The 22,211-nt window shown below is 44.5% G+C and overlaps 1 protein-coding gene across 2 annotated transcripts in view; it reads left to right on the forward strand.

The window, feature by feature from the left end:
- Positions 1-524: 524 nt before the first annotated feature.
- Positions 525-22,211, forward strand: part of LOC137126288 (zinc finger protein GLI2-like) — a 57,705-nt gene continuing 36,018 nt past the window's right edge. The window contains exons 1-3 of one of the 2 annotated variants that reach the window (XM_067502905.1): positions 525-879; positions 6,402-6,632; positions 11,068-11,172. In XM_067502905.1, the coding sequence (XP_067359006.1) occupies positions 11,073-11,172 (100 nt within the window). In that variant the 5' untranslated portion in view covers positions 525-879; positions 6,402-6,632; positions 11,068-11,072. The remainder of the gene's footprint in view (positions 880-6,401; positions 6,633-11,067; positions 11,173-22,211) is intronic. The other variant, XM_067502904.1, reaches the window with a different exon arrangement.

The raw sequence follows: 22,211 nt of genomic DNA on the forward strand, positions 1-22,211 counted from the left end.
GATCGTTATTTCCCGATATTCCCAAATTGGTTTAAACATCCTTTTATTTTAATTCATTGATTAGGTTCTGACGTCTCGTATTCTAATATTCTCACGATAAAATATGTCGACAAAACTATATTTAAACCAAAGTGACGGCACCGGATTATTCGGGTGATTAAAGTTTTAATGGATCAGGTCAAAATGTATTTTCAATTTCAAAAATATATTTGTATTAAGAAATAATCACACACGATTTTTGGAAATAAGCTGCGAATTAAATACAAAAGCAGCTAATGACTAAACTCTTAGAATTAATATGAAGAAGTGAATGTGGATCCCTGTTTTCCCAGAGGTCTTAGCGCAGGATGTTGAATTGCTTTTCCAATCAGTGACCAATATCAGGCTATCGATCCTTATATGATCAGCTACACATCGTCGGACGCAGCGGTGTTGATAATTGGAAGCTTTGTCCGGTCCGTCCCGTGTGAAGCTCAGAGGGGAGGAGGCTGCTGGGGGGGAGTCAGAGAAGGAGAAGAAGTGAAGTGAGGGGAGAGGGGCCGGGCGCATCCAGGCGTCTCCAAAGCTCCGCAGCATCCCGGCGGTGGAAAAGTTGCGTCTCCTCACTTCCCAAAGTCACTTCCCCGGGTTGTGCCGCCTGGTTGTAAACTTTGCCGCAGCTGGATGGATCCGTGATGCGGACACACGCACATTAGAGAACTTTTCCCTGCGCGCGCTGTGTGTCTTTCTCTTTTAGGAATACTTTGTGTTTTGGGGCCCCCAGAAACGCGTCGTCCCGTAGATGGGATTTCACGCTTTCGCGGAGGATTGAGAAAAGTTGGCAGGAGGAAAGAGAAGCTGAGGAGTGGGAGAGGAGGCAGAAGCTGTCCGGACCCTGGGGTGAGTGTGAGTCTGCGTTGGCCATGTGCTCACTGCAAACAGCGTTTGAATGGAGAGTGTGGAAAGTGCCGCCGATGTAGGAACAGAAACTATCCGAAACATTACAGAGTCGTTTATTGTTCGAACTAAGTCACTTCATAATGAAGCCCACGGGATATTTCTGTCCCTTAATTAATTCAAATAGCATGTAATACTGCAACAACATCCCCTTCATTCATTTTCAGTTGTTACCTGGCTTTAAAATCGCACTTAATTTCAAATATTAATAACATATTGACTTGGTTTAAATATTTTTAATTGATGAAATTATACGGGCATTAATCACAGCAGGCCTGATGACAGAAAGCCACTTTCAGGACATATTTAAAATAGAAAATGAGTAAAGGTCTCAGAAATTGTTGTTTGAGGTTTACACTGACACTGGAATTCCAGGAATTTGCAACCTGATATTTAAGGTGCTTCCTTGAAATCCAGCCCAGAACCAGAATAATGACTTTAAAGTCCACAGATAAATAGGTTTGCTTTTACTTCAACTAAATTGTCTATTCTCTAAAATTATCCCAGCAATTGAAAAGCTGGGGGTCGAAGCAGAGCTTGGTTTCTCCCACAGAAACGAGTCTGGTTTTTTCCTTTACTGCAGGAATTTTGAGATTAAAAATTAATTTTGCTGCAGCTGCTCACATCCGGGTGCATCTTGTTTTCTTGTGTTATCTGTTAAATCGCTGCAGAATTAAACAGTACATTTTAATGATTAAACAAGACAAATACTAGTGAGTAAAACTAGCAAAATAACGCCTGCACCAGCCTCTTTTTCATCTCCCCTCCAAGCAGTTTTTTATGCTGAATGGCCGGTTGCATTCATTTGCATCAGAAAAAAAGTTTTAGTGCATTTGCTATTGTGCACAATGAAGAGTTCCAGCAGTCAGGGAGCAGGGGGGAGTGAAAAGATGTGAAGAAATAATGGGCCCCTTCACATTATTCAGGATGACATGGGGGCTTCCCAAACCTGTGACGGGGATGTCACTTTCATCCTGCCCCGAGCGCCTTTGCTCTCTGTCATTTTCACACATTTCCAACCCCCACGTCCCGTTTGCTCGTCATTACTGGTCGCCGCTCTGATTCTCCGGCAAACCTGTGGAGAGTTTAATGACTGGAGGACGCGGGGAAAGGATGGATTCAGTGCAAGAGACAACAACAACAACAAAAAGAGGGAAATAAAGAAGTCTGGCATGCAGGCGGTTGCAGGGCGCGATTAATGTGAATTGGAAGTGAGTAAAACGCCCTGCTGTGAGGACTCAAAAGTCTCTTATCCCACAAAACAACAAGTCCACACCAATTACGCCATGTGGCCCCAGGGCAGTTGTTCCTTGTGGGTTTTGGAGAAAAAGAGGCATCGGTGGCTTTACACAAGCAGGAGACTAAATCCCCTAAAGCCAGAGGGAAAAACCTGCTTAAACAGAAAAAATAAACTTTTAGGAACAAGCAGATGGAAGATAACCGAGGTCGTTTTTCGGTTTATTTTATTTTATTTTTTTAGTCCTGTCTGTTAGGGTTGCAGCTATTAGTTTTCAATCTTTTACAGTGAAAATCTTCCTCAAAGTCTAAACTAACGCCAGAGTTTTTTCCTTTCACTGTCAGAAAGCAGCATCGGGTGAGATTTTGGCCTTTTCCCCCCTAGAAAATGCACCAGAATGTGTTTCTGATTTGCTGTCAAGTCAATAAATACGCAGACATAGAGCTGAAATAATGAGATACCTTTCAGCCTTAAATTACTGCAGCATGTGAGGCATGTTTAAACTCCATCTCTTCTAATTTATCCATCTCACATTTCATCTCGAGATTTAGGCCATCGATTGATTATAGCGGGACAATTTTTTTCAACAAATTCAGCTCCTCAGCTTTTTCTCTCATAAACTGATCGTCTCTGGACTTTAGTCACACAAAACAAGACATTTGACGAGAAGCTCGTAAGATACTTTTCGGTGTCCTAAGACAGAAACCTCGCCTACTTGAAAGCGTGTGTGTGATCGCGCCGTAAAAGTCAGGCTGCCACCCTTCAACCCACACTTCCTCCGGGTCGTTTAGGTAGCAGCTGTTATGGTTTTATGTTTAAGTGGATTACACCGTTTGCTTTTCTCCGGGCTCCTGCTAATCAGGATAAACAGGTTCAAATGTTAGAAGAGGGTCAGATTTTTCTGACAGGCGTGTTTGCAGACAGGACACACAGGAGCAGTGGTTTAGGCTTCAGTTCTTCACTGTCTTTTTAAGCCCTACAAACATTTGTTTAGTATGCTGCTGTGGAGCTCTGGTCACTTTTTGCATCAGATCTAAGATGACATAAAGAAACCTCCTCAGACAGAGAAAAGCAGCTATCGAGCAGAAGCAATTACACGTGATGAAAACAGAGCAACGCACAGTGAAACACGCTCGCACAGAGCAAGAGACACTGGGAAATCAAAGGGCCAGGGGCCACTGGGGGCCTGTAGTTCTTCTTCTTTGGAGGCTCTTCGAGATTGGCTTTGATGCGTCTGTTAATTAACTCCTGAAGGGGCGGTGGATAGTGCCACGATCAGGGCCTGAGATCCTCTGAGACGAGCAGAGGAGTTGGTGTGTGTGTGTGTGTGTGTGTGTGTATGTGAGAATATGAAGGGCGGATGTGGAGGAGGCCGCACGCTGTGAGGAAAGACGCCCGCGATGACATTTTGACACCCCGTGAAAATGAATGCTCCCAGATCTCAGAGAAGTGTTGGGCTTTCTGGGGAGGGGCCGATCATCTCGGATTGGTTATCACAGGCCGGTTAGCGGCCGATCTGATTAGGCGCTGCACTGTTCACTGATCACTCCATGCAGCACTGAAGCCTCTTGATGAAGAGCTCCTTCATCGTATGACAAGCAGTGAAAGCCAAGACGGGCTCGGAAACGTTGCCAAGCCACACAATCATCGACCGGGCAACGGCAACAAGCGTGGACGAGTTGTTTTGGCGTCTTCTCTTTCTCCAAATTGTTTAACATGTGCCGTCCCTGCAGGGCCATGTGGTATTTTTTAGCAATCAGTCCACCCTCATCCTCGACGTTCCTCTGGCTAATCAGGCCTCGGGGTCAGGGGGAATCTGTGGCCCCTGGAGGCCCCCGTTTTTTTCTTTCTGCCCTGCAGTAGACGGGTACAGAGGGTACCTGTCAGGGGCCGGAGACAGGACTCATCCTGGGGGCCCCTTGAGGTTTGTGGCATACTGTTAATGACAGATCCTCAGCAGGTTCTCACTGCTCTGCTGTTCAACTGCTTTAAACTGACTGAGAAAGTGGAAACACCGCAGGAAGGTCGTGCTGCAGTGAAACATTTATTTAAGCAAAAGTACTTGTTTAATAGGAAGTTGCATTATTATTGCTGATGCATTACTATGAAAATATTCAATGTTACTAACAGTGAAACTCCAAATCTGAATTTAGCTGCAAAGCCGCTGCTTCCTAAAGCTGTGTAGTACATTAAAGTAGTGTAAAGAAGTACCTCCAAATCATACTGAAGTACAACACACAGTACAAACAACTTGCTCTGGACATTAAATCCTCCATCTTATCATAATGTTCTCTATTATTTTTTAGTCAAAATGTCTCTGTTTTAATTCTGCACCAATTTCTCCCGTTGTCCTTTTCTTAATGCAGCCATAGTGTCTGATCAGTTTCAGATCAACTGAAATGTGGATAATCAATCTGTTTTTGCTGTCGACAGGACACAGTTCTTTCATTTGGATCTGTTCCATATTATTTTCGCCGACGGTGGAAGGATTTGTAACTTGCCGCAAGAGAATAGCAGAAAAAAAGCAGCAGATTTGACTGATGCCATGAATTTTATGGTGATGACTGCAAGGTGACCGTGTTTACTCAGAGAAGCAGGGAGTTTCCTTGGATGCTGAACAGTGATTACTGCTAAACACATTTTTAAAGCATGAAAATGATTCAAGGTGAAGTCAGTTCAGTACCGTTGGCCTGTGTCAGCACGGACATTTCATGACCGTATTGTGGAAACTTAACTCGAGGCCGCAATAAATGCATCAGGGAACTGGCAGTGACAACACACAAACGAGGAGAAGAACTTAAATTCTTCTAACAAACAGCCTAACAGGTCACTGTAGGCACCGGAAAAAAGACATCGGTTTGATTTTGTGGCTAGTGTTTGCAAAAATCCTACAGTTACCTTAAATTCAACAGGATTCCAATGAGTTTCAGGCACGAAATAAATACAGCTGTCAGAGACATTGCTTCTCTTCTCGCGATTTCTTTTCTTTTTTTAGTTTAGAAAAGACTCGATGTTGCAGTTTAAACAAGAATTATTTTTTTGTATTTCTTTTGCTGTGTATCTCCTAGATAGATCTGTATGAGTGTGAGACAAGGTGTTGATGAAGGACTGAGCCTCAGGTGGAGGTATAAAGTTTCAAAGGTCAGACTTACTGTAGGTGTTGCAAATAAAAGGCTCCATGTGGGCATCACAGAGGAAGTCAGTGGTCCAAACTGGGGCTATAAAACAGCGAGTGGCCGTGCTCAGGCCGGACCATTTGGCCAAGGGTCAGGGATCAAAGCTGTCAGTTGGCCTCCGTGGTCAGTTTGGGCTTCACACTGTGGGCACACAGAGCTGGGGACACACACATGTGGCAGGACTTAAGAAAACTGTAGCGTGTAATCTGTTAGGGAGAAGTGAAAAAGGAGAACAGGGATCAGATTTTAGACACTAGAGTCCTGCTTAAGGGGGATCTGACAGCACTGCAAGGACTCAACCCTGCAACCTTACAGATTTAAAATACAATACGCTGTAAAAAGCAACGCTGCTGTTAGTTGAACAAATAGCTCCAACCAAGATTTAATAAAACCCTAACAGTTTGAAGCCTTTATCAAAAGCAGAACTGAGTCTGGCTCCTGTGAGAAATATTCCACTATTTTCTAACATAAATTTTTAGTCTTCATGGTCAATAAAATCTTATGCTGCTAATTAGATTAATTCGTTTTGTCACTCGCTTTTTAGTGTACAGACACTTTCTATTATCCATAGACGGAAATGCAGGTTTCAAGAGGAGACAAACTCATTCTAACAGCCAAACTCGGTCATTTGGGTTTTATAGGTCTGTGTATTATCAAAACTACCAAGAATTTATATTTTCCTTGTCTGAGACCCAAATATAATCCACTATTCAACATTTGGCAAACTGGAACAAGAGGATGTTTGGCATTTCTATTGGAGGAGTTTAATGTTTTAATAGCGGCTTATCACAGTTGTTGGCAAGTGAATTCCTTCTGATGTGGTGATGTAACTGATAACCGGCCTTTTCCAAAAACATGAAGACATCCAGTTGATATTTTTTCCTGTACCTCTGCAAAAACAAGAAAACATGCTTATGTCCGACATGCTGTTAAAATAATTCTCATTAAGTTTGTAATTCCAAAACCCATGGATGCCCAACCTGCCTCTCAGGAAGCACTAAGACCACGTGAAAACAAAAAAAAATGCAGTCACATTGTGCTGTGGCTCACAGGTGGGAGGCCTTCATTCATGCGGTCCAGTCAAGGAGCAGACCTGAATCCTGCTGCAACGGGGATTATTCTTCTGAAGTCAGCCGCCACATCTGTTTGCTGTTGCTGAGGGCAGGAGGAGATCAGCCACAGGATATTGAACATCCAGGCCAAGGGGTGTCGAGCCGCTAACACCGACAGAGGCTGATTCTCCCGGAGAAAGAGTCAACAGTCGAGGGTCTAATTCGTAAAAGGTGGGAAAGTTAAGGTTGGGTTCTTTGCATCATTTGTGGATTTTTTTTTTTATCATCTCCGTCCTGTCAGTGTCCGTTGTTTATTATCAACTAAAGGACAAATGGTGAGGATAATAAAAAATAAAATAAAATAAAAAAAAGACACAAACAAATGGATTTATCATCACTGGCCTTGGGAGAGTTCCTGTCTCCCTTGTGCTTTCTTTTTAGCTTTCAGTTTGTGGATTTTGGGTCTTGTTAGTTTCTCTTGACGGTAAGAGGAACAAGTCCAGGAAGTCGGTATAAATCAAATGTCACTTTTAGCCTCTATTTGTGCGTTGGCCACAGAAACACAGTAAACAACACCCCCATTTGGTCCAAGCTGAATTCTATTTTAAACTTGCCACCGGCCTGAGCTTCTTTTATGGGATAGCTATTATTCAAAGGAGAGTAGGTACAGGGCCCAACCATAAATTCCAGCAAGTGGCCCCTTCGCAAGAGCTACAGCGCAGAGGAATTGACTGCGTGCTCCGTGATTTCACTTTGGTGTGCTGTGACCTTTTGAGTTGAGGCAGAGTCATTTGTTTGGCTGACAAGAGCTGCTCTAATAATTCAGGGGGACACCGGCTGCTGGTAATAGTCAGTGATGAGCCAAAGTGTGCTCCTGTAAGCTGGCTGCACCTAGAAGGAGGCATTTGTTTTCCTGACACAGGGAAGACCCTCGCGCTGGTGGCTGTTTGATCCCTGCAAATTGTGGCCCCGTGCAGGACTAATAGAGATCGTGTGTGTGAGAGAGAGTCTGCGGGCCCTTGGGTGAGATGCACGGTGGAAAAGAGCTTGTTTCGGAGGGACTCCCTTCGATGTCTTTGGGCGAATGTCAGCCTCCCAGCAGTATCTGCAAAGTCGACGTAAAGCTAATCGTACGTGGAAAAGTCAAGATGTGGAATGTGCATCATTCATTTATTAAGTTAGAAATTCAGTGGTAACAACTATACTGTAACTCACATGAAGGGGGGCGACAGATAATCTCTGTCAGAGTGAATTAAAGTAAGAAGCATTCACTTCGACAGAACAAACAGCCATTGATTGCAGCACAATAATCACTTGGTGGTGGTGGTGTGTGTGTTTGTGTGTGTGTGTGTGTTTGTGTGTGTGTGTGTGTGTGTGTGTGTGGGGGGGGGGGGGGTTACTCTGAAGCTGTTGTTCCTTAAATAACCTTATTGTAGAGACCTCTTTGTTGGCCATTATAGTCAAATGAATCATTGTGAGCCTTTTCAGAGGGTCAGCGGTGGGAGGTGATGGTTAATTACGCCACTAACTGAGCTATTGACTTTGTAACCTAGTTGTTAGCTACTCCCACAAGTGAATTCAGTGTTTTCAGCCTTTCTCCCCCGTCACCACGTATCTGGCCCCGTGGGCCATTTCCAGCTTCAGTTTGAAGGCAGCGCGCTAACAAGTTCAAAGTTAGCTAGCGTCATTTACACTTTAGTTCTAACCAGCAGAAACTAGCTAAATGTATTTCATGTGTACATTTTAAAGCACAAAACACTGACCATTTAACATTTGCAGACATATATTACAACAGTGACAAGTAGTTTATGCTAATGACTCCTCATTTTCATATAGCTTCACTTTGCTGATCACAACTGGCTACTTCCGGCGGTGACAGCAAGCTAATATGCTAACTTACTGTTTGCTACCTAAAAATAACATTATACATAATATTTTCAGGAAAATATCAAAAAAAGTTGACCAGTTCTTATTACTAAGTAATAATAGTTTTAATACTTTTCAGCTCTGTTTTGAGGTGGGGGATGCTAATATCCTAGCACAAAGTGATCAAATCACTTGCTAACTCTTTGCAACTTAATTTAAATAAACTTGGTTTATGAAAGAAAACTTCACCAACCTTTTTGGGAATATCTTGTTGTAAAATTATTTTACAAAGTTTATACAAACCCCTATTAAACAAAACGATGGCTTAGCTTTCTCCCATTTTTGCTATATGCTAGGTTGACATACACATATTATTGTTTTTATCATTATTATGATTATTATGGCTGATATTTTAGTAATAGGGTGAAAATAAGCTTTGCTAGTCATAAAATGTATTTCACAAGGTTCAAAATGAACGTGCACTTTGCGAGCTGGGGACTACTTTCAAATGAAAAAGTAGTTCCTCCCAAATATGGTTGGCCAACGTCTCCTCTGCATCATTGGATTCAAGAAAAAGAGAAATTCGATTCCACACAAACACGACCCTGTTAGATGCTAAAAGTAATGTTTTAATGCTGCAGGCCTCACACACCAAATCATTTTATCCGCTGCCGTTCTTGAGGTGGAGTGATACAAAAAGCAAACCAAACAGGTAAATGTACAGTCACACTACAATGCAGAACACAACACCAGTAGATGATCATGTTATACGCTGCAGTTTGACTCTTATTTCAGCTGCATCACTAAACTTGCTAAACGTAAGAGCAGCAAATGTGAAGCCGGACTAATAATGATTTGCAAGCACAGATCAGAGGATTGCAACCGTTAAAGACTGTCATTATGTGCCTCATATATCACCTCAACTAAAGGGGCTTTTGTGTGTGTGTGTGTGTGTGTGTGTGAGGCTTCCCATGAGGCTTCTTTCCTGGCCTTTCACACCTGTTACACTGATTCATCTGCAGCTATAAAGACACCAGGCAGAACTGTCAGTCAGAAAGTCGGGCGCTGAAGAGGCCATAAACTCAGTTTGCTCATTTACAAAGTCAATGAACTGCTGCTTCACGGGAGTGTGTGGCCTCCAGCCTTCGGGTGGTCAAACAGTGTCGTTACAGCTCCAGGATTTCCAGTCAAAAGTGTTGCCGATTATCAGGAAACTTTTGCATTTGATGAGATACTTGCTGCATTGACCAAATCTAATTGTTTCAGCGTGACAGCGCTAAAGTGAGACCCGGTAAATAACAGCAGATTGACCTCATGCGGGTTTGAAGCCTAAACAATCCGAAACTGCAGGGGTGAAACCAGTTTCCCAGATGTGTAGTTTTTAGTCCTTAAAGCAAAATCTTAGTAACCGTGTGGGAGCTGAATGAAGAGCCTCTTCATTTCTATACCATCTTTGAAGATAAAGTGCCATTGTCCTAACTACTGAAGCCACAAAGCCTGTCTCAATGGCACTGGCTGAAAGGTCAATAGTCAAATAAACTCTGATGACATGTGAGCTAAGAGCCTCCCGCCTCCTCATCCCTGTCCCCTTTGACCCCCCAAAACCCCCACCCCGACCCCCACGTCCCCGCTGCCCGAGAGCAAATTGAGTGGTGAATGGCAGGAGGGCGGAGAGTCCCCGCATGGTGAGGGGGGATCGAAGGTAATGGATTTAAGATTTATTTTACTTTTTTTATTTATCGTTTTCTTCAACACAGTGGATACTCTGACTTCATGTTGTTAGAGATTTATTCGTCTTTTTTACGCAAGTTTATTCGGCAGTGCTATAATTACGATTTAAAACCCTTTTTGGTCAAACTGTTTGCAAGGAGAAGCCTAAAATGTCACTGAACCTGTTCGCTTTTGTTTATCTCTAACTTTTAACATCAATTCAAAAGGTGCAGTGTGCAACATTTGGCGGGATCTGATAGTAGAAATGGAATTTAGTATTTATAATTATGATTAGTGTGTGATGACCTGAAAATAAGAATTCTTGTGTTTTCTTTAGCTTAGAGAGAGTCTCTTAAATCTACAGTACATTCCACCACCGTCCTCTGCCAAACACTGGGAATGTTCTCATTTTTATGATGAAGCGGGTTTATCAATAAAATCAAATTGTGCCAGTGAAGCTGCCTTCTCCCGATAAAGATTTAAATGAAGTGACATACATGCAGTAGATTTGGGATATTGCAGGGTGTATTTATTATATTCTAAAATGTACTGTACAGGGTAGAAATACAACAAAATAATATTGAAGAATCTTAAGCACCTGAATATGATTTGTTGTGTCTGCTCTCACTATAAAGATGCTTTCTGTTCATACTCCAGTCGGGGATGCGTTCACTGACACCTTCCACAGGTTCATTACAGTACATACAGAAAAACTTTGGCCAACACCACGAAGACAAAGAGAAGCTCCTCTGTGTGGTGTTTGTGTTGAAAATAGAAAGCAACAGTATTTGTGGCAGAACAACTATCTTCATAGAGGCGAGCGGCGACACGGATACTGTAAGAGACTAACACAGATAGTGTGAAGTGGCCTTTAATGTGGCAGCATGTGCTGCTCTCACTCAGGTCACACTCCTGATGAGCCTTTTCATTAAAGCCTCTGAGCAGAGGCAGAATCCAAGTACTCACTCTACTCAGGGCTTGTAGAGTCTTGAGTGTCCTCATGTTATTCTGAACCTCTCGGCGTGGCCCACCGAGTGTGTACTCGACTCGTTCGGCATTAACAGGTTCTTTTGTGGCCTTTTACTTTCAGAGACCATGGAGACGTCGGCGTCGAGAGCCGCTGAGAAAAAGGACAAAATGGACAGCAGCAGTTTTGGCGAGCTCGCGAAGAAACCCTCACCCTCAGAGAGCAGAGGTAATGTGCTTTTTAAAAGTTTCTCCAAAGCAGCCGCCGGGTCTGAGAGTCCGGTTGTCTGTCCGGGCTCTGCATGCTCTGTGTCAGAATGAGTCGGGGTCTCGCAGGTGCTCAGCCAGGGGGCAAAGGGGGAGCGAACAGGACCCATGAAATATACATTTCAAAGATAACGTGCCATCTCGGGAGCCGGTGCTCATGGCTCTCCTCAGGCCTGATAAGGTACGAGCAGCAGTCAGAGGTGACTTACAGTAGATGTCTGATAGGAATCCTAAATATCAGCAGGCTTTGAAAGAGCATCATTAATGTGCATCGTCCCAGTATCAAGGCCGGGCGCAGACCGTCAAGGAGTGTGGCACCATTTCAGCATGTAAACGCTGATGAATAGATAACATGACAAGAGAAGGAGGAGGTGGGGGGGTGAGGGGGGGGGGGGGGGGGGGGGGTGCAGGTGAGAACGAGTGTTTGTGTCGTTGAACTAAATGAAGAGCAGCACAGATCCTCTCCTGCCAGGGAGGAACAGGCAGAAAGTGAGAATACATGTTTTAAAGATGTCAGTGAATGTGTGATGAAAGCTCAGTATAATGAGGCTGAAAGACCTTGTTCTTACCTCTAGAGTATAAAGGCAAAAAAAAAAAAAAAGACACGGAGCTTCAGAGATCGACAAAGATGCAGATGGATGGGCTGCGTTTGAAATGGAAATTAAACGTGTGATTTAGTGACATTTTTACTCTTTCATGAAGGACCTGGTGGCCTGCCATTAGGAAGAAACACTCATTAATTCATCAAGAAGCAGCAAATATAAAAGTTGGAGTTTCACCAGAAAACTACTGTGATTTAAAGAAGAATTCTTCTTTATTTACCATCATTTATGATAATAAAGCTGTACTGTACCAAAGAAAAGACTGGAGCAACAAAAAGGAACATAAGGAGTTTGAACCCTGTCAAAACCCAACAATTTCCATAAAGGCCTTTTCATAACCATAACAGATGCACTGAAACAGGTCTTGCACAGAGGGAGGACTGAGCTTTTTCTTCCTGTTCCCTTAATGTGCTGGAAAAACACCGTCTGGAAAGAAATGTTTCAAAATGTTGGTTTTTCTCGTTAAACAAAGTTATGTAATATAATTCAGGGTTTTGCAGAACTGTCCAATACAGCATGAATCAAGAGCTCAGTGAAGTCTTAGAGGATCCATCCTCTGTTGCTCATCCCTACGCTTCAACATGTTTAACCAATTACAGAGTCTGAGGATGGAGGAGGGCGTAAGTTATACAGATGTTAGGGCCCATTGAGGCAAATTTGTGACTTGTTGTTTTTGGCTTTTTAAATGTAATTTGATTTGAAGAAACATGACTATAGGAGGAGGTGATTTACAGCTGGGCGTTGTGTTGTTATAGTGACTCGGTCATGTGGGGTTTGCAGTCGGGGTGGATAGTTGGTCACCAAAGCAGCGGACTGTCACCCTTTTGCTTGCATAACTGTGTCTGGTTATTTGACACCACGTATGGGAAGCAGCGACTTTACCCCAAAGCTGAACCCTCGATGACATTAAACAAGCCAAGAGAAATATTTTCCCCTAAAGTGTTAAAAAAAGAATGAGCAACAGTATCACGAGAAAGCAGGCGAACAGCAGTTTGGCTTGTCAAAGCGCTGACCCACATATCATCCAACCTGCGGAGGTATTTTTACGGCATGTGACGTAGAGGCGAGGACGACGTGCATGTTTGAAAGATGGCAGTGATGAAAGCTCAGTATAATGAGGTTAAAAGAGCTTGTTCTTACCTCCTGAGTATAAAAGGGAGAAATTACTGAGAAAAAGGATCCTGTGGAGCAGCTCAGCGTTTGCAGAGCGACGGGCCACTTTTGAAATGGAAATACAGCCGGGGATTTAATGACATTTCTTCTCTTTAGACAAGAACTTGGTGGCCTGCCATGAAGAAGGAATCGAACATTAATTGTTGATAAGAGAATATCAATGTAGGACACTTTTACATGTGGAGTTGGCAGCGCTCTGGCGCTTTTACACAATCTTCAATATTTGAACAAAGCTGTGAGGGAAGTCTTTGGCTTCCAGTGGATCAAAAGCTCCAAAGGAAGCTTCAGTGATCACATGTCGTGTCCAGTGTCCATCATCTTTTCAGTTTCAGTCATTTCGTTGCCCTTATTGTCTCACAGCGGATGCCTGTGGAATCACTGGAAATACAGGGGAACGTAAGGAGTAAACTGGGAAAATGCTTGGGATGTGTCAAAGAGCTTCACATTACACACGGGAGCATGTTAAAAATGTAAGACTGTACTGGTGCTTATGGACGGGTTAGCAAACCTGAGAGGTGATAGGTCAGAGACGCTGTACGAAGTTCTTATTTGAAAGGCACAGAGCTCAGTTGAGACAAAATGACGACTAAGAGAAAAAAACAACACAGCAAAGACAAGAAAAATGAGCCCCAAGTAAAAAAAATATAGAAAATGACAACAAGGAGACAAAAAGCTGAACAAAAGGACACAAAATGACCAAGTAAACAAAAATGGCCAAAAAGAGACCACAGAGAAAAAAGGACATCGGACTAAAAAGCATTCGAAACCTTTGAAAACACGAGAAAAAGTGACTAAAAAAAAGATGAGTTTGGAGGCTTCTCAGTATTAATACCTGTGGTGTTTCACGCACTGTTATTGTCAGCGTGGACACAGCTGTAGTGTCTGAGCAGGACTCTGACACCAGATGTAACCTGTAAGTGAAAGCTGCTCGGCACCACAGCAGCAAATGTTAGAAGGCAATGCGTGAGCCGATGCACGTCGCCAAAGCCCCGAACCACAGGATTTGTGCCTGAAACGGCAATTATCAGGCAGGAAGCTTCACTGGCTGACCTCCAGTCAGACAGGAGGCGGCTGCATGCAGATGAGTAACCAGGGGAAAAGTACTTCTATTCTAATAAAAAAGTGGAGTATTTTACGGAAAAAGCTGCAGTATCATGCAGTATTCTGACTGTGGACTGAGCTCTTTAGGTTTTTCCTGTCTCCCCACAAGCACAAGCCACATGGAAGAAGACTCATCCCACATGGTTCTCATGCTCTGACCCTAAGCCCAACCTCAGCTCAACTCCATTGTATATTTATATGTGGCCATTTTCAATTTCAGCCCACTGACTTTTTCATCTCCTCACAGCTAAAATAAAAAGCCCCTCCATAATTCTTCCTCGCTATCAGCCCCACATTTTAATCTTACATAAACAAGAAGCTCAGATCCACGGCCGCTCTCGTCTCGACCAACCAGATATCAGCCAAGAGGCTTCAGTGCCGAAAAGCACGAGCGTCTGCCACTGCGTCCAGACAGAGCAATTACTTATCGCCGTAATATGCCTTATTATTCCCGTTGCCCGCTCCTGATAAGTGAATATGCAGCATCAGAGCGGAGAACAGGCAACGTGGACCGTTCGAACATAGTGCCTCCGCTCGGGGCCTCTTCCTTGTCAGCTTTAGTGTTGGCTGCACCCTTCCTGTCACCTAAGTCATGCCCACTCTGCCATATAACAGCCCGCCCTGTTTTATATTCCCGTCCTGCGTTATTTATTTAGAGCAATTTCCTCTCTATCAAGGCACACAGCTAATGCCGAGTTTTAATATGTTATTTACACATAAAAACAAGCTATTTACAGCGGCGTATGTGTGCAGAAGGGAGGAAAATGAATGGGCCCCCGCGCCCCTATCCGATCTGTTATATCACAGTTTAACAATCTGGATTGCTAATAGAACCATTTATCATGGAGCGGTCATTTATTTTATGTGAGCAGCCCAGGTCCCGTTCCCAGAGGCCTATGGAAATGGGGTGCGCATATAATGAAGCTCAAGTGAGAGTCACTTTGTTTAAAAAGTGGATACGCCTCGCTCCAAGTCAATTAGGATGGACCCAGGTGCTCAGACGCTCCTATCTGCTCCTTTCTGATGAACACACCTCCTCCCGCTCGTCTTGCTGTGTCTGCCACTTTGCGATGAGCTCCGACCCCCTACCTGAATCTAGTTTTTTTGCCACAATAAAAATGTAATCTGGCGCGGTGACTACCGGGCCCGAAGATCAGCGCCAGCAGCGCCAGTTTGCGGCCGAGCCCGGGGCTCTGCTGCCCACTTAATAGATTCAAATGAGCGCTTGTATTTCCTCTGACAGCGTGCATCTGTCTGCTCGCACGGGCCGCGCCACAGCGCGCCGAGCTACGCCATCGCTGGGACCTTTACGCTTTCTAATAACCACAGGTATTCAGAGGGAAAATGCAGAAAAATGACAAAGAATCCGCTGAGCTGTATAGATGTCTGTGTCACCTAGAGAATTAAAATAGGAATGTTTATTTATGTGCAGGTCTGACTTCTGTTGCATAGGTTATATTTATTTCACTTATTGCCTTTTCACGAATCCATCTCGCACTTTCACAACTGTTTGAAGAGGACGAAAGAAAATATTTCCTTTTTTTAATGAACACTAAGCACATGCCATCCATTTTTGGCTTCAGATTCACAGATTTAAAGTTCCCGCTAGTGCTTGGAAACAGTGATAAAAGCTAATTTCGTATCTGTTCTGAAGCATTTAATCAACCAATGTGGACAAGAAATTGTTTAAACACTTGAAAGAATCGGAATTTCCACAGTGAGCTTCCTAGTTACTCCTGTAATCGCGAAGGCATTTTTAAAATGAAATCCGACAAACGGTGAATATTTCAGGAGAAGCTCCGTTTGTAGACGTCTGAGCCACAGCTCGCTCCCCCTCCTCTCTGTCTGTGACTGTAAACTAGGCCACAGGAAACTACTGGGTGCCGCTAATGATTTGATTAACTGGCTTTGGTGGCTCCTGACATACATCTTGCTGAGAGTGAGTTTGTCATTTGAGAGGGAGATTGATGTGCCGCGCTCAGCGCCCCCGACTCCCTCCCTCACTTCCTCCCTCCATCCCTTCCTGCAGCCTCCCAGGCCTTTCTGCTGAGTCTGGCTGCTCCGCGGGGAGAGAACCTAAGTGCTTAGCACCTCCTAGGCCGCCCCAGGGCAGGCCGGGTGGGGGGCGGAGGGGGCGCCAGACCTAAACAAACTAAAGCCCCTTTAGGACATACAGTCAAATTCTGATGTTATCCTGACTTTTTTAGGAGCCCGTGTATGTGTGAAAACAAAAATGTCTGAGTAAAATGCTGCCGACATTATGATGATTATTTCTTTCGAGCCCCCCAGTGCATTGTACACGTTATGCACATGAGCTCGTGCATGTAGCACGATCGTCGCTCGCCACTCCAGATAAGGTCCAAAGCTGAATTCTCCCAACACTGTCCGGTTTTCATGTTTTAAACAGGCTTCAGTGTATCTGTCTGGTCCGGCGTAAAACGTACTGTAAAGTCCACTTTAAGTTCATCCCCAGAACAAGTTACTTTCATAAATGAGAAGTTTTCTTTAATGAAGCTAACATGCCAAATAACAGCTTTTTGAACGTTTTGAGACTTTACCAGCTGCTTGATAAACTAAACATCTTTTGACTCTCAGGATGTAATGCATTACACTGGCATCACACCAGGCTGTCGACACAAAGTCACACTCACTGTTGTTCCTGCTTCCATTCTGAAGTCACTGACTGCAGCTTTTGGAGCCTCGGTACTTTAAAATGATAATTTCGACTTTATGTGACATGATGCCACTTGTCCCGTGTTTACACCAGCACTGACCTGTGTGTTGGTTGGATGGATGGTTCACAGTATAGGCCTATCCTGCACAGGAACACAGGGGCCTGACAGGTTAAGCCTCTGTATTCAGACAGCAAAACAGATGGAATCACCAAAAAGGGAAATAGACACAATGATTGCAAATTGAGAAAAGTGACAAAACATGACATTTAGACAGACACTGATCCTAAAGTGAGTGACGAAACAGACATAAAAAGACCAACAGTGACTTAAAATAGACAACAGAAACAAAAAATAGACACAAAATGATCCCAGACAGGTGGGATTCAGGGGTGGGGGTCTTTCACCTGCACGGGAGTCAGTTTTCTCCTAATCCGTGCAGGAAGGGATGTGCGGGGGTTAGGGAGTGAATTCCCTTGCTCAGCCCTGTCATTAACAAGCAAATGTGTAGTTACTTTGGATTAGAGCAAACGGTGACATATGCCTCGGGTCCCGTCCGGAGTCAGACTGGAGCTGAGGCTTCGGTGAGCAGGCCGCACATCGGAGACAATGGGGCTGGTGTGATTGTGCTGAATCCTGAGCCCTGGACTAAAGCCCCTGAGTGAGATGAATGGAGACGGTGGCCAGGCTGTGTAAATAGTATTTTAAGAGAGGCGGGTTAGCACTAAGGACAGATTTCCTCATCAGGCTGGCGGACAGTGAGTAATTGATGGTGGCTGGATGCGCAGGCCCCCACCACGAGCTCGCGAGCTGCACAGGGAGCACTCAGGGGGTCAGGTCCACTGGCAGAGAGAAATGTGAGCTAAAAAGGCTCGGAGCTCCCCTCCCCACCCCCCACCCCCTCCAAAAGGACGGCAACTAATCTTCCTGAGAAGAAGAAGAAGAAGAAGACGAAGGAGGAGGAGGAGGAGGAGGAAAGGGGCGGCAGTTCTTTTCTCTTTTCCTGCCTCTGTGCTGCCTAAATGAGGCCCTGCCCGGGGAGGCGGCAGCAGAAAAATAGCCCCCTGACATTAGCACGGGCTCGCCAACAGACAAAATCCTTCTTACACACAAAATACTGCTGCTTTACTGTCAGAGGAGACAGTGTAGCTGCTAAAAACTGCGAGAACGTGGAAAAGTGAACCAACGATTCCGGGGAGTTCATAAACAACGGAATTAACAATGTACTAATTAGAAAGAGTCAAAAACAAAGATCTTAAGAAGATCTGTGGCTTGATAGATGCACTGAAGCTCTAAGACACTTTGACTTGGTTTGTCCTTCAACCTGTAGGTGCACAGCTCTTAGACATGCAGCAGTTTTACAACTACCATTCATGTGGCAACTCAAACACAAAGCTTGACACTAAAACGATGAATGTGGAAGATAATGCTGACATATTCAAATTTCCATCTCTGATCCGTTGGTTTAACTCGCCTGAAAAAGTGCAAAGTGCAGCGGCCTCCTTCCAGGTGATGAGATCAACCACCGCGCATCAGTCACGAGGAAGAAGCAGTGACCCAGCAGATTGCACTTAGTAAGACCAGTGAATTTGACAGGGTTTGAGATGATTTGCTAAGCGTCAGTGAGGTTGCATGAAGCATCCGTTTCGAGGAAGCATTCATGTTGTTTCCACTATGCCAATCAATTCCCCCCTGGGTTTATCAAACAGTGAGGGGCGTCCTAGTGGCTAAATGGGTAGAACATCAGTTGGGATGCAGAAAACTGCGTGATTGAATCCCACCCCGGCCTGCGAGGGAAACCTTGGTGCAGGTCCCGAGCCCCATACGACACCTGGCGGAAAAACTCACGTCAAATCAACCTGCGGAACACGTTCTGCTGTGTCGACGCCTGAAGGGACAAGCCGAAGGCCGTTGATCTGAAGGCTTAAGGCTGAAATCAGACATTTGTGCACAGTGAGGCCCCTCAGCACAGCACATGGACTCTCTGCATGGCTGTTTCCACATAGGTGAGCCAGCTGCACTCACAGTCATCTGGGCTAATGGGATTTCCGCGCACACACACACACACACACACACACACACATTTCTGTGGCTCTTTGTAAACATTTGGCTTGATGACTTTCCAAGATCCTGTTTTATCTGAAGCTTCACTCGGGGGACAGGGCGGTCTGAGAAACCTCCAGATTAGATAAAGCAAAGCAAAACACAAATGTTTTTTTATTGTATTTTCTCTATTTATAGGTGGACGATAGATTACGGCATAAAATGAGCTTTAAATAAAGTCTCTGCCTTCAGCTGCTCCTTATTTGTTAGCTGTTCTGAGAGCAGTCATTAAGGAGAGTTGTAAAAACATGGCCTAGATATTTCACATGAACCACACACATCCCACCTATAATAAAAATCTGCAGGAAATACTGCTCGCTCACATTGGACACTACACTTTGAAACACGAGAGAGAGGAAGCTGAAGGCGTTACACACACACACACACACACACACACACACACAAGAAGCATCACCAAGTCTCGTGTCGAGTTACATTTGCCTCATTTGAGGACTGATCGAGGGATGGGAGTCATGTTTGGAAGAATAAAAAAAAATACCAGGACAAAACAAACCGATTCAAACTCGAAATGAACGAGGAGAATGCTAACTGCCGTTGCTTTCCTCTGCTAATTGTTTCCGTGGCTCATGCTAAACTAAATTGGTGGTTGGCTCCTCACCACGCGCACGGCCTGAGGCTCAAAGTGAGGTTTGTGTTCGCTTCCTGCGCCGGCCATCGCTGGTCGACCGAAGCCGTCCCGGCGCTGAAATATGCAACCGCGAGCTTCAGGCAACGTCTGCAGGCATCAATCTCTCCGAGCCATTAAGGTTTGCTCGCACTGATTCCAAAAACAACAGGCTACATTCCTGGAGATTTACAACTGTGGGGAGTGAGCAGTTGGGAGCGATATATGGATGTTTGTGGGGATTAAGCCAGAACTCCCCCACCTCTTCTTCTTCTTCTCTTCCTTGGTCTATCAGACTGCAAATGAGTTCTCCGCCCCCTGAGTGGTGGCCTCTGAGGTTTAGGGGCAGGTCCCAGGTTTGTCTGGGCTCAGCACAAAAGGCACTCGGGGAGTTTGGCCTCCACAGGCTGCAGATTTAAACACGAGGAACAGCCACAGTTTCACAGTAAAACAACAGCTTTCCATACATCTAACATCAAATACCTTTGGACAACTTCTAGGGACTTGGAATCATTTATCCCACTACTCTAGTTGGTCAGTTTTCCGAAATTAAAAGCTAAAGGGAAAACTTGAACTGTATCATATAACATCTTATGTAAACACATTGGGGACACGCTGATGAAGACTGGACTCACAGTGGTACAACTCCAGAACTGAACAAGTCACTGAAAGCACTGCACATGTGGCAATGCTCTGTGTGTGTGTGTGTGTGTGTGTGTGTGTGTGTGTGTGTGTTAGTTTAACTTGTGACCCACTAAGCAAACACGAGCATCAGCATGTGTCACTGTGAGGTCGTACTGCAACGAGCTCTCAGATCAGGGGGAGTCACAGTCAGATCTACATTCAGTGCATTTACATGCACATACAGTGAGTAAGCAGGTTACAGTCGACTTTCTCCGGCAGCTGATCTCATGGGAGCAGAAACCTGGTTTCCTTTACCCGGGTTTTTTCCACCTGGGGAAGAGACACGTAACCTGTTCAGCCGTCAGCACATGTGTAGACTAAACTTTAAGCTGCAAAACTGTTTTTTTAAAGTACATTACATGTTCGTGCATGTTAGATGAAGCATAAATTGCTCATTTTGGAAACACAGGTTCGGGCTTTTGGTCTGATTCGTGCATCCAGCACCAACCCAGCACACAGCTGAAACCTCCGAGCTTTAACTCACTCGTGCAGGAGCTGCTGCTGATCTACTGTCGTCATTTTAATGAAGCCGACGCAGGTTTTAGCAGCTTGTTACGCTCCTGAGCAGCACAACCACAATGTGCAGGGCCACCCTCGCTGCAGAAGGATGAAGAAAAAAACTCGGAAAGTTACTAGCCTTAGCATTTCAGTTCCCCTCCCCTCCTCCCTGTGCCAGCTGATGGAAATCCCCTGGCGTCTGCTCCTCCAGGACAAATACCAACCACATAAAGTAAACCTGCATGTCTCCTCACAGCAACTCATGTCACGTAAAGCCTCACTGCTCTCGGCCCCGTCCACGGAGGCAGCGCTGCCTTTAAACCCGCAGATGGTCAAAAACTAAATCTGGTGTAACAACACGAGAAGGAGCAAATGGCTGTGACAGGGATCGAAGAAAAGGGGAAGCTTGGACACGAGAACATCTGTGGGAGAAAACAAACGATCTTAACAAGGTTTCAAATCCCGATTTTTCCTTTTAAAGAAAGGAAATAGAAATCAGACTGAATAATAAAAGAACTCTAAATGTTTCCAAACAATTTCACTACATTTCACCTGAGCTGAAACGCACCAAAACCAATTTAAAGGACAAACCATCATCTCACCTCAACATGTGACCAACTGCTGCTGCTTTAAATCAACCTTCATCAGAAAGTCATAAAAGTATTCAGACACAGTTGGATGACCATCGTCTGAAGCATAAACAAGTCATTGTTAAGATATGGAGAAAAAAAAAAAGAACTCGACTGAACTGTTTATGGTCAGTTTCCACCGCAGGAACCTAGATTCGTACAATTCAAAGGTCCTGAACTGTCAGAGCAGCTGAATGTCACTGAAATGTATGCACCTGTTTCACATGATGGTTGTTTCGTTTTGCTGTTTTGTGTGGATATTAAAACCACCATACTCTTGAGGGACTTTCACCCCTGGACTTTCCTAGTTCTCGGGTAAAGGAAAGTACCAGGTGGGAGCTCACCTTTAGAGCTTGATTTCCACGATTGCTGTTCTTCTCCCCTGAGGTCACTGCCACTCAGAAGAAGTATGTATTCTGTATGTCTGAGGTAGTGAAAGGCTTCACGAAGTCCCAGTGAAATAAGAAGAGACACACTAATTGCCTTGTAAGTGCTGCAGAAAGCAGCAGGAGATTAGCAATAACAGCTAATTAGCGCAGCTACAGTGGAAATCAAAGCTCACATGTGAGGATAAACACACAGTCTGCTGTTTGTCTGCTGGTTATAAATCTTTATAGAGCACCAGCTTGTCACATCGGTGGATTTTAAAAGCTCCGGTCTAAGAGAGCGCGAGACGTGTTACATTTCACTAAGCTGCAAACTTTCCCCCTTTAAACGCCGAAGCTGCGTCTGCTTCGCCAGCGGCTCGTAGCAACTGTTCAAACACTGGAACCTACAGTTTGACTTGGCCCGTGTCTCAATTCAACATTGAGCTGCATTGAGACAGATTTTCCCTCATAAACACGCTGAAGTAAGTGGTTCCCCGTTAGCCAGCCTCGTGTTCAACGCCCAGGGAGCAGTGAAAGGGATTAGAG

This window comes from Channa argus, chromosome 4 (genome assembly GCF_033026475.1).
Source record: "Channa argus isolate prfri chromosome 4, Channa argus male v1.0, whole genome shotgun sequence".
NCBI classification, from domain to species: Eukaryota; Metazoa; Chordata; class Actinopteri; order Anabantiformes; family Channidae; genus Channa; species Channa argus.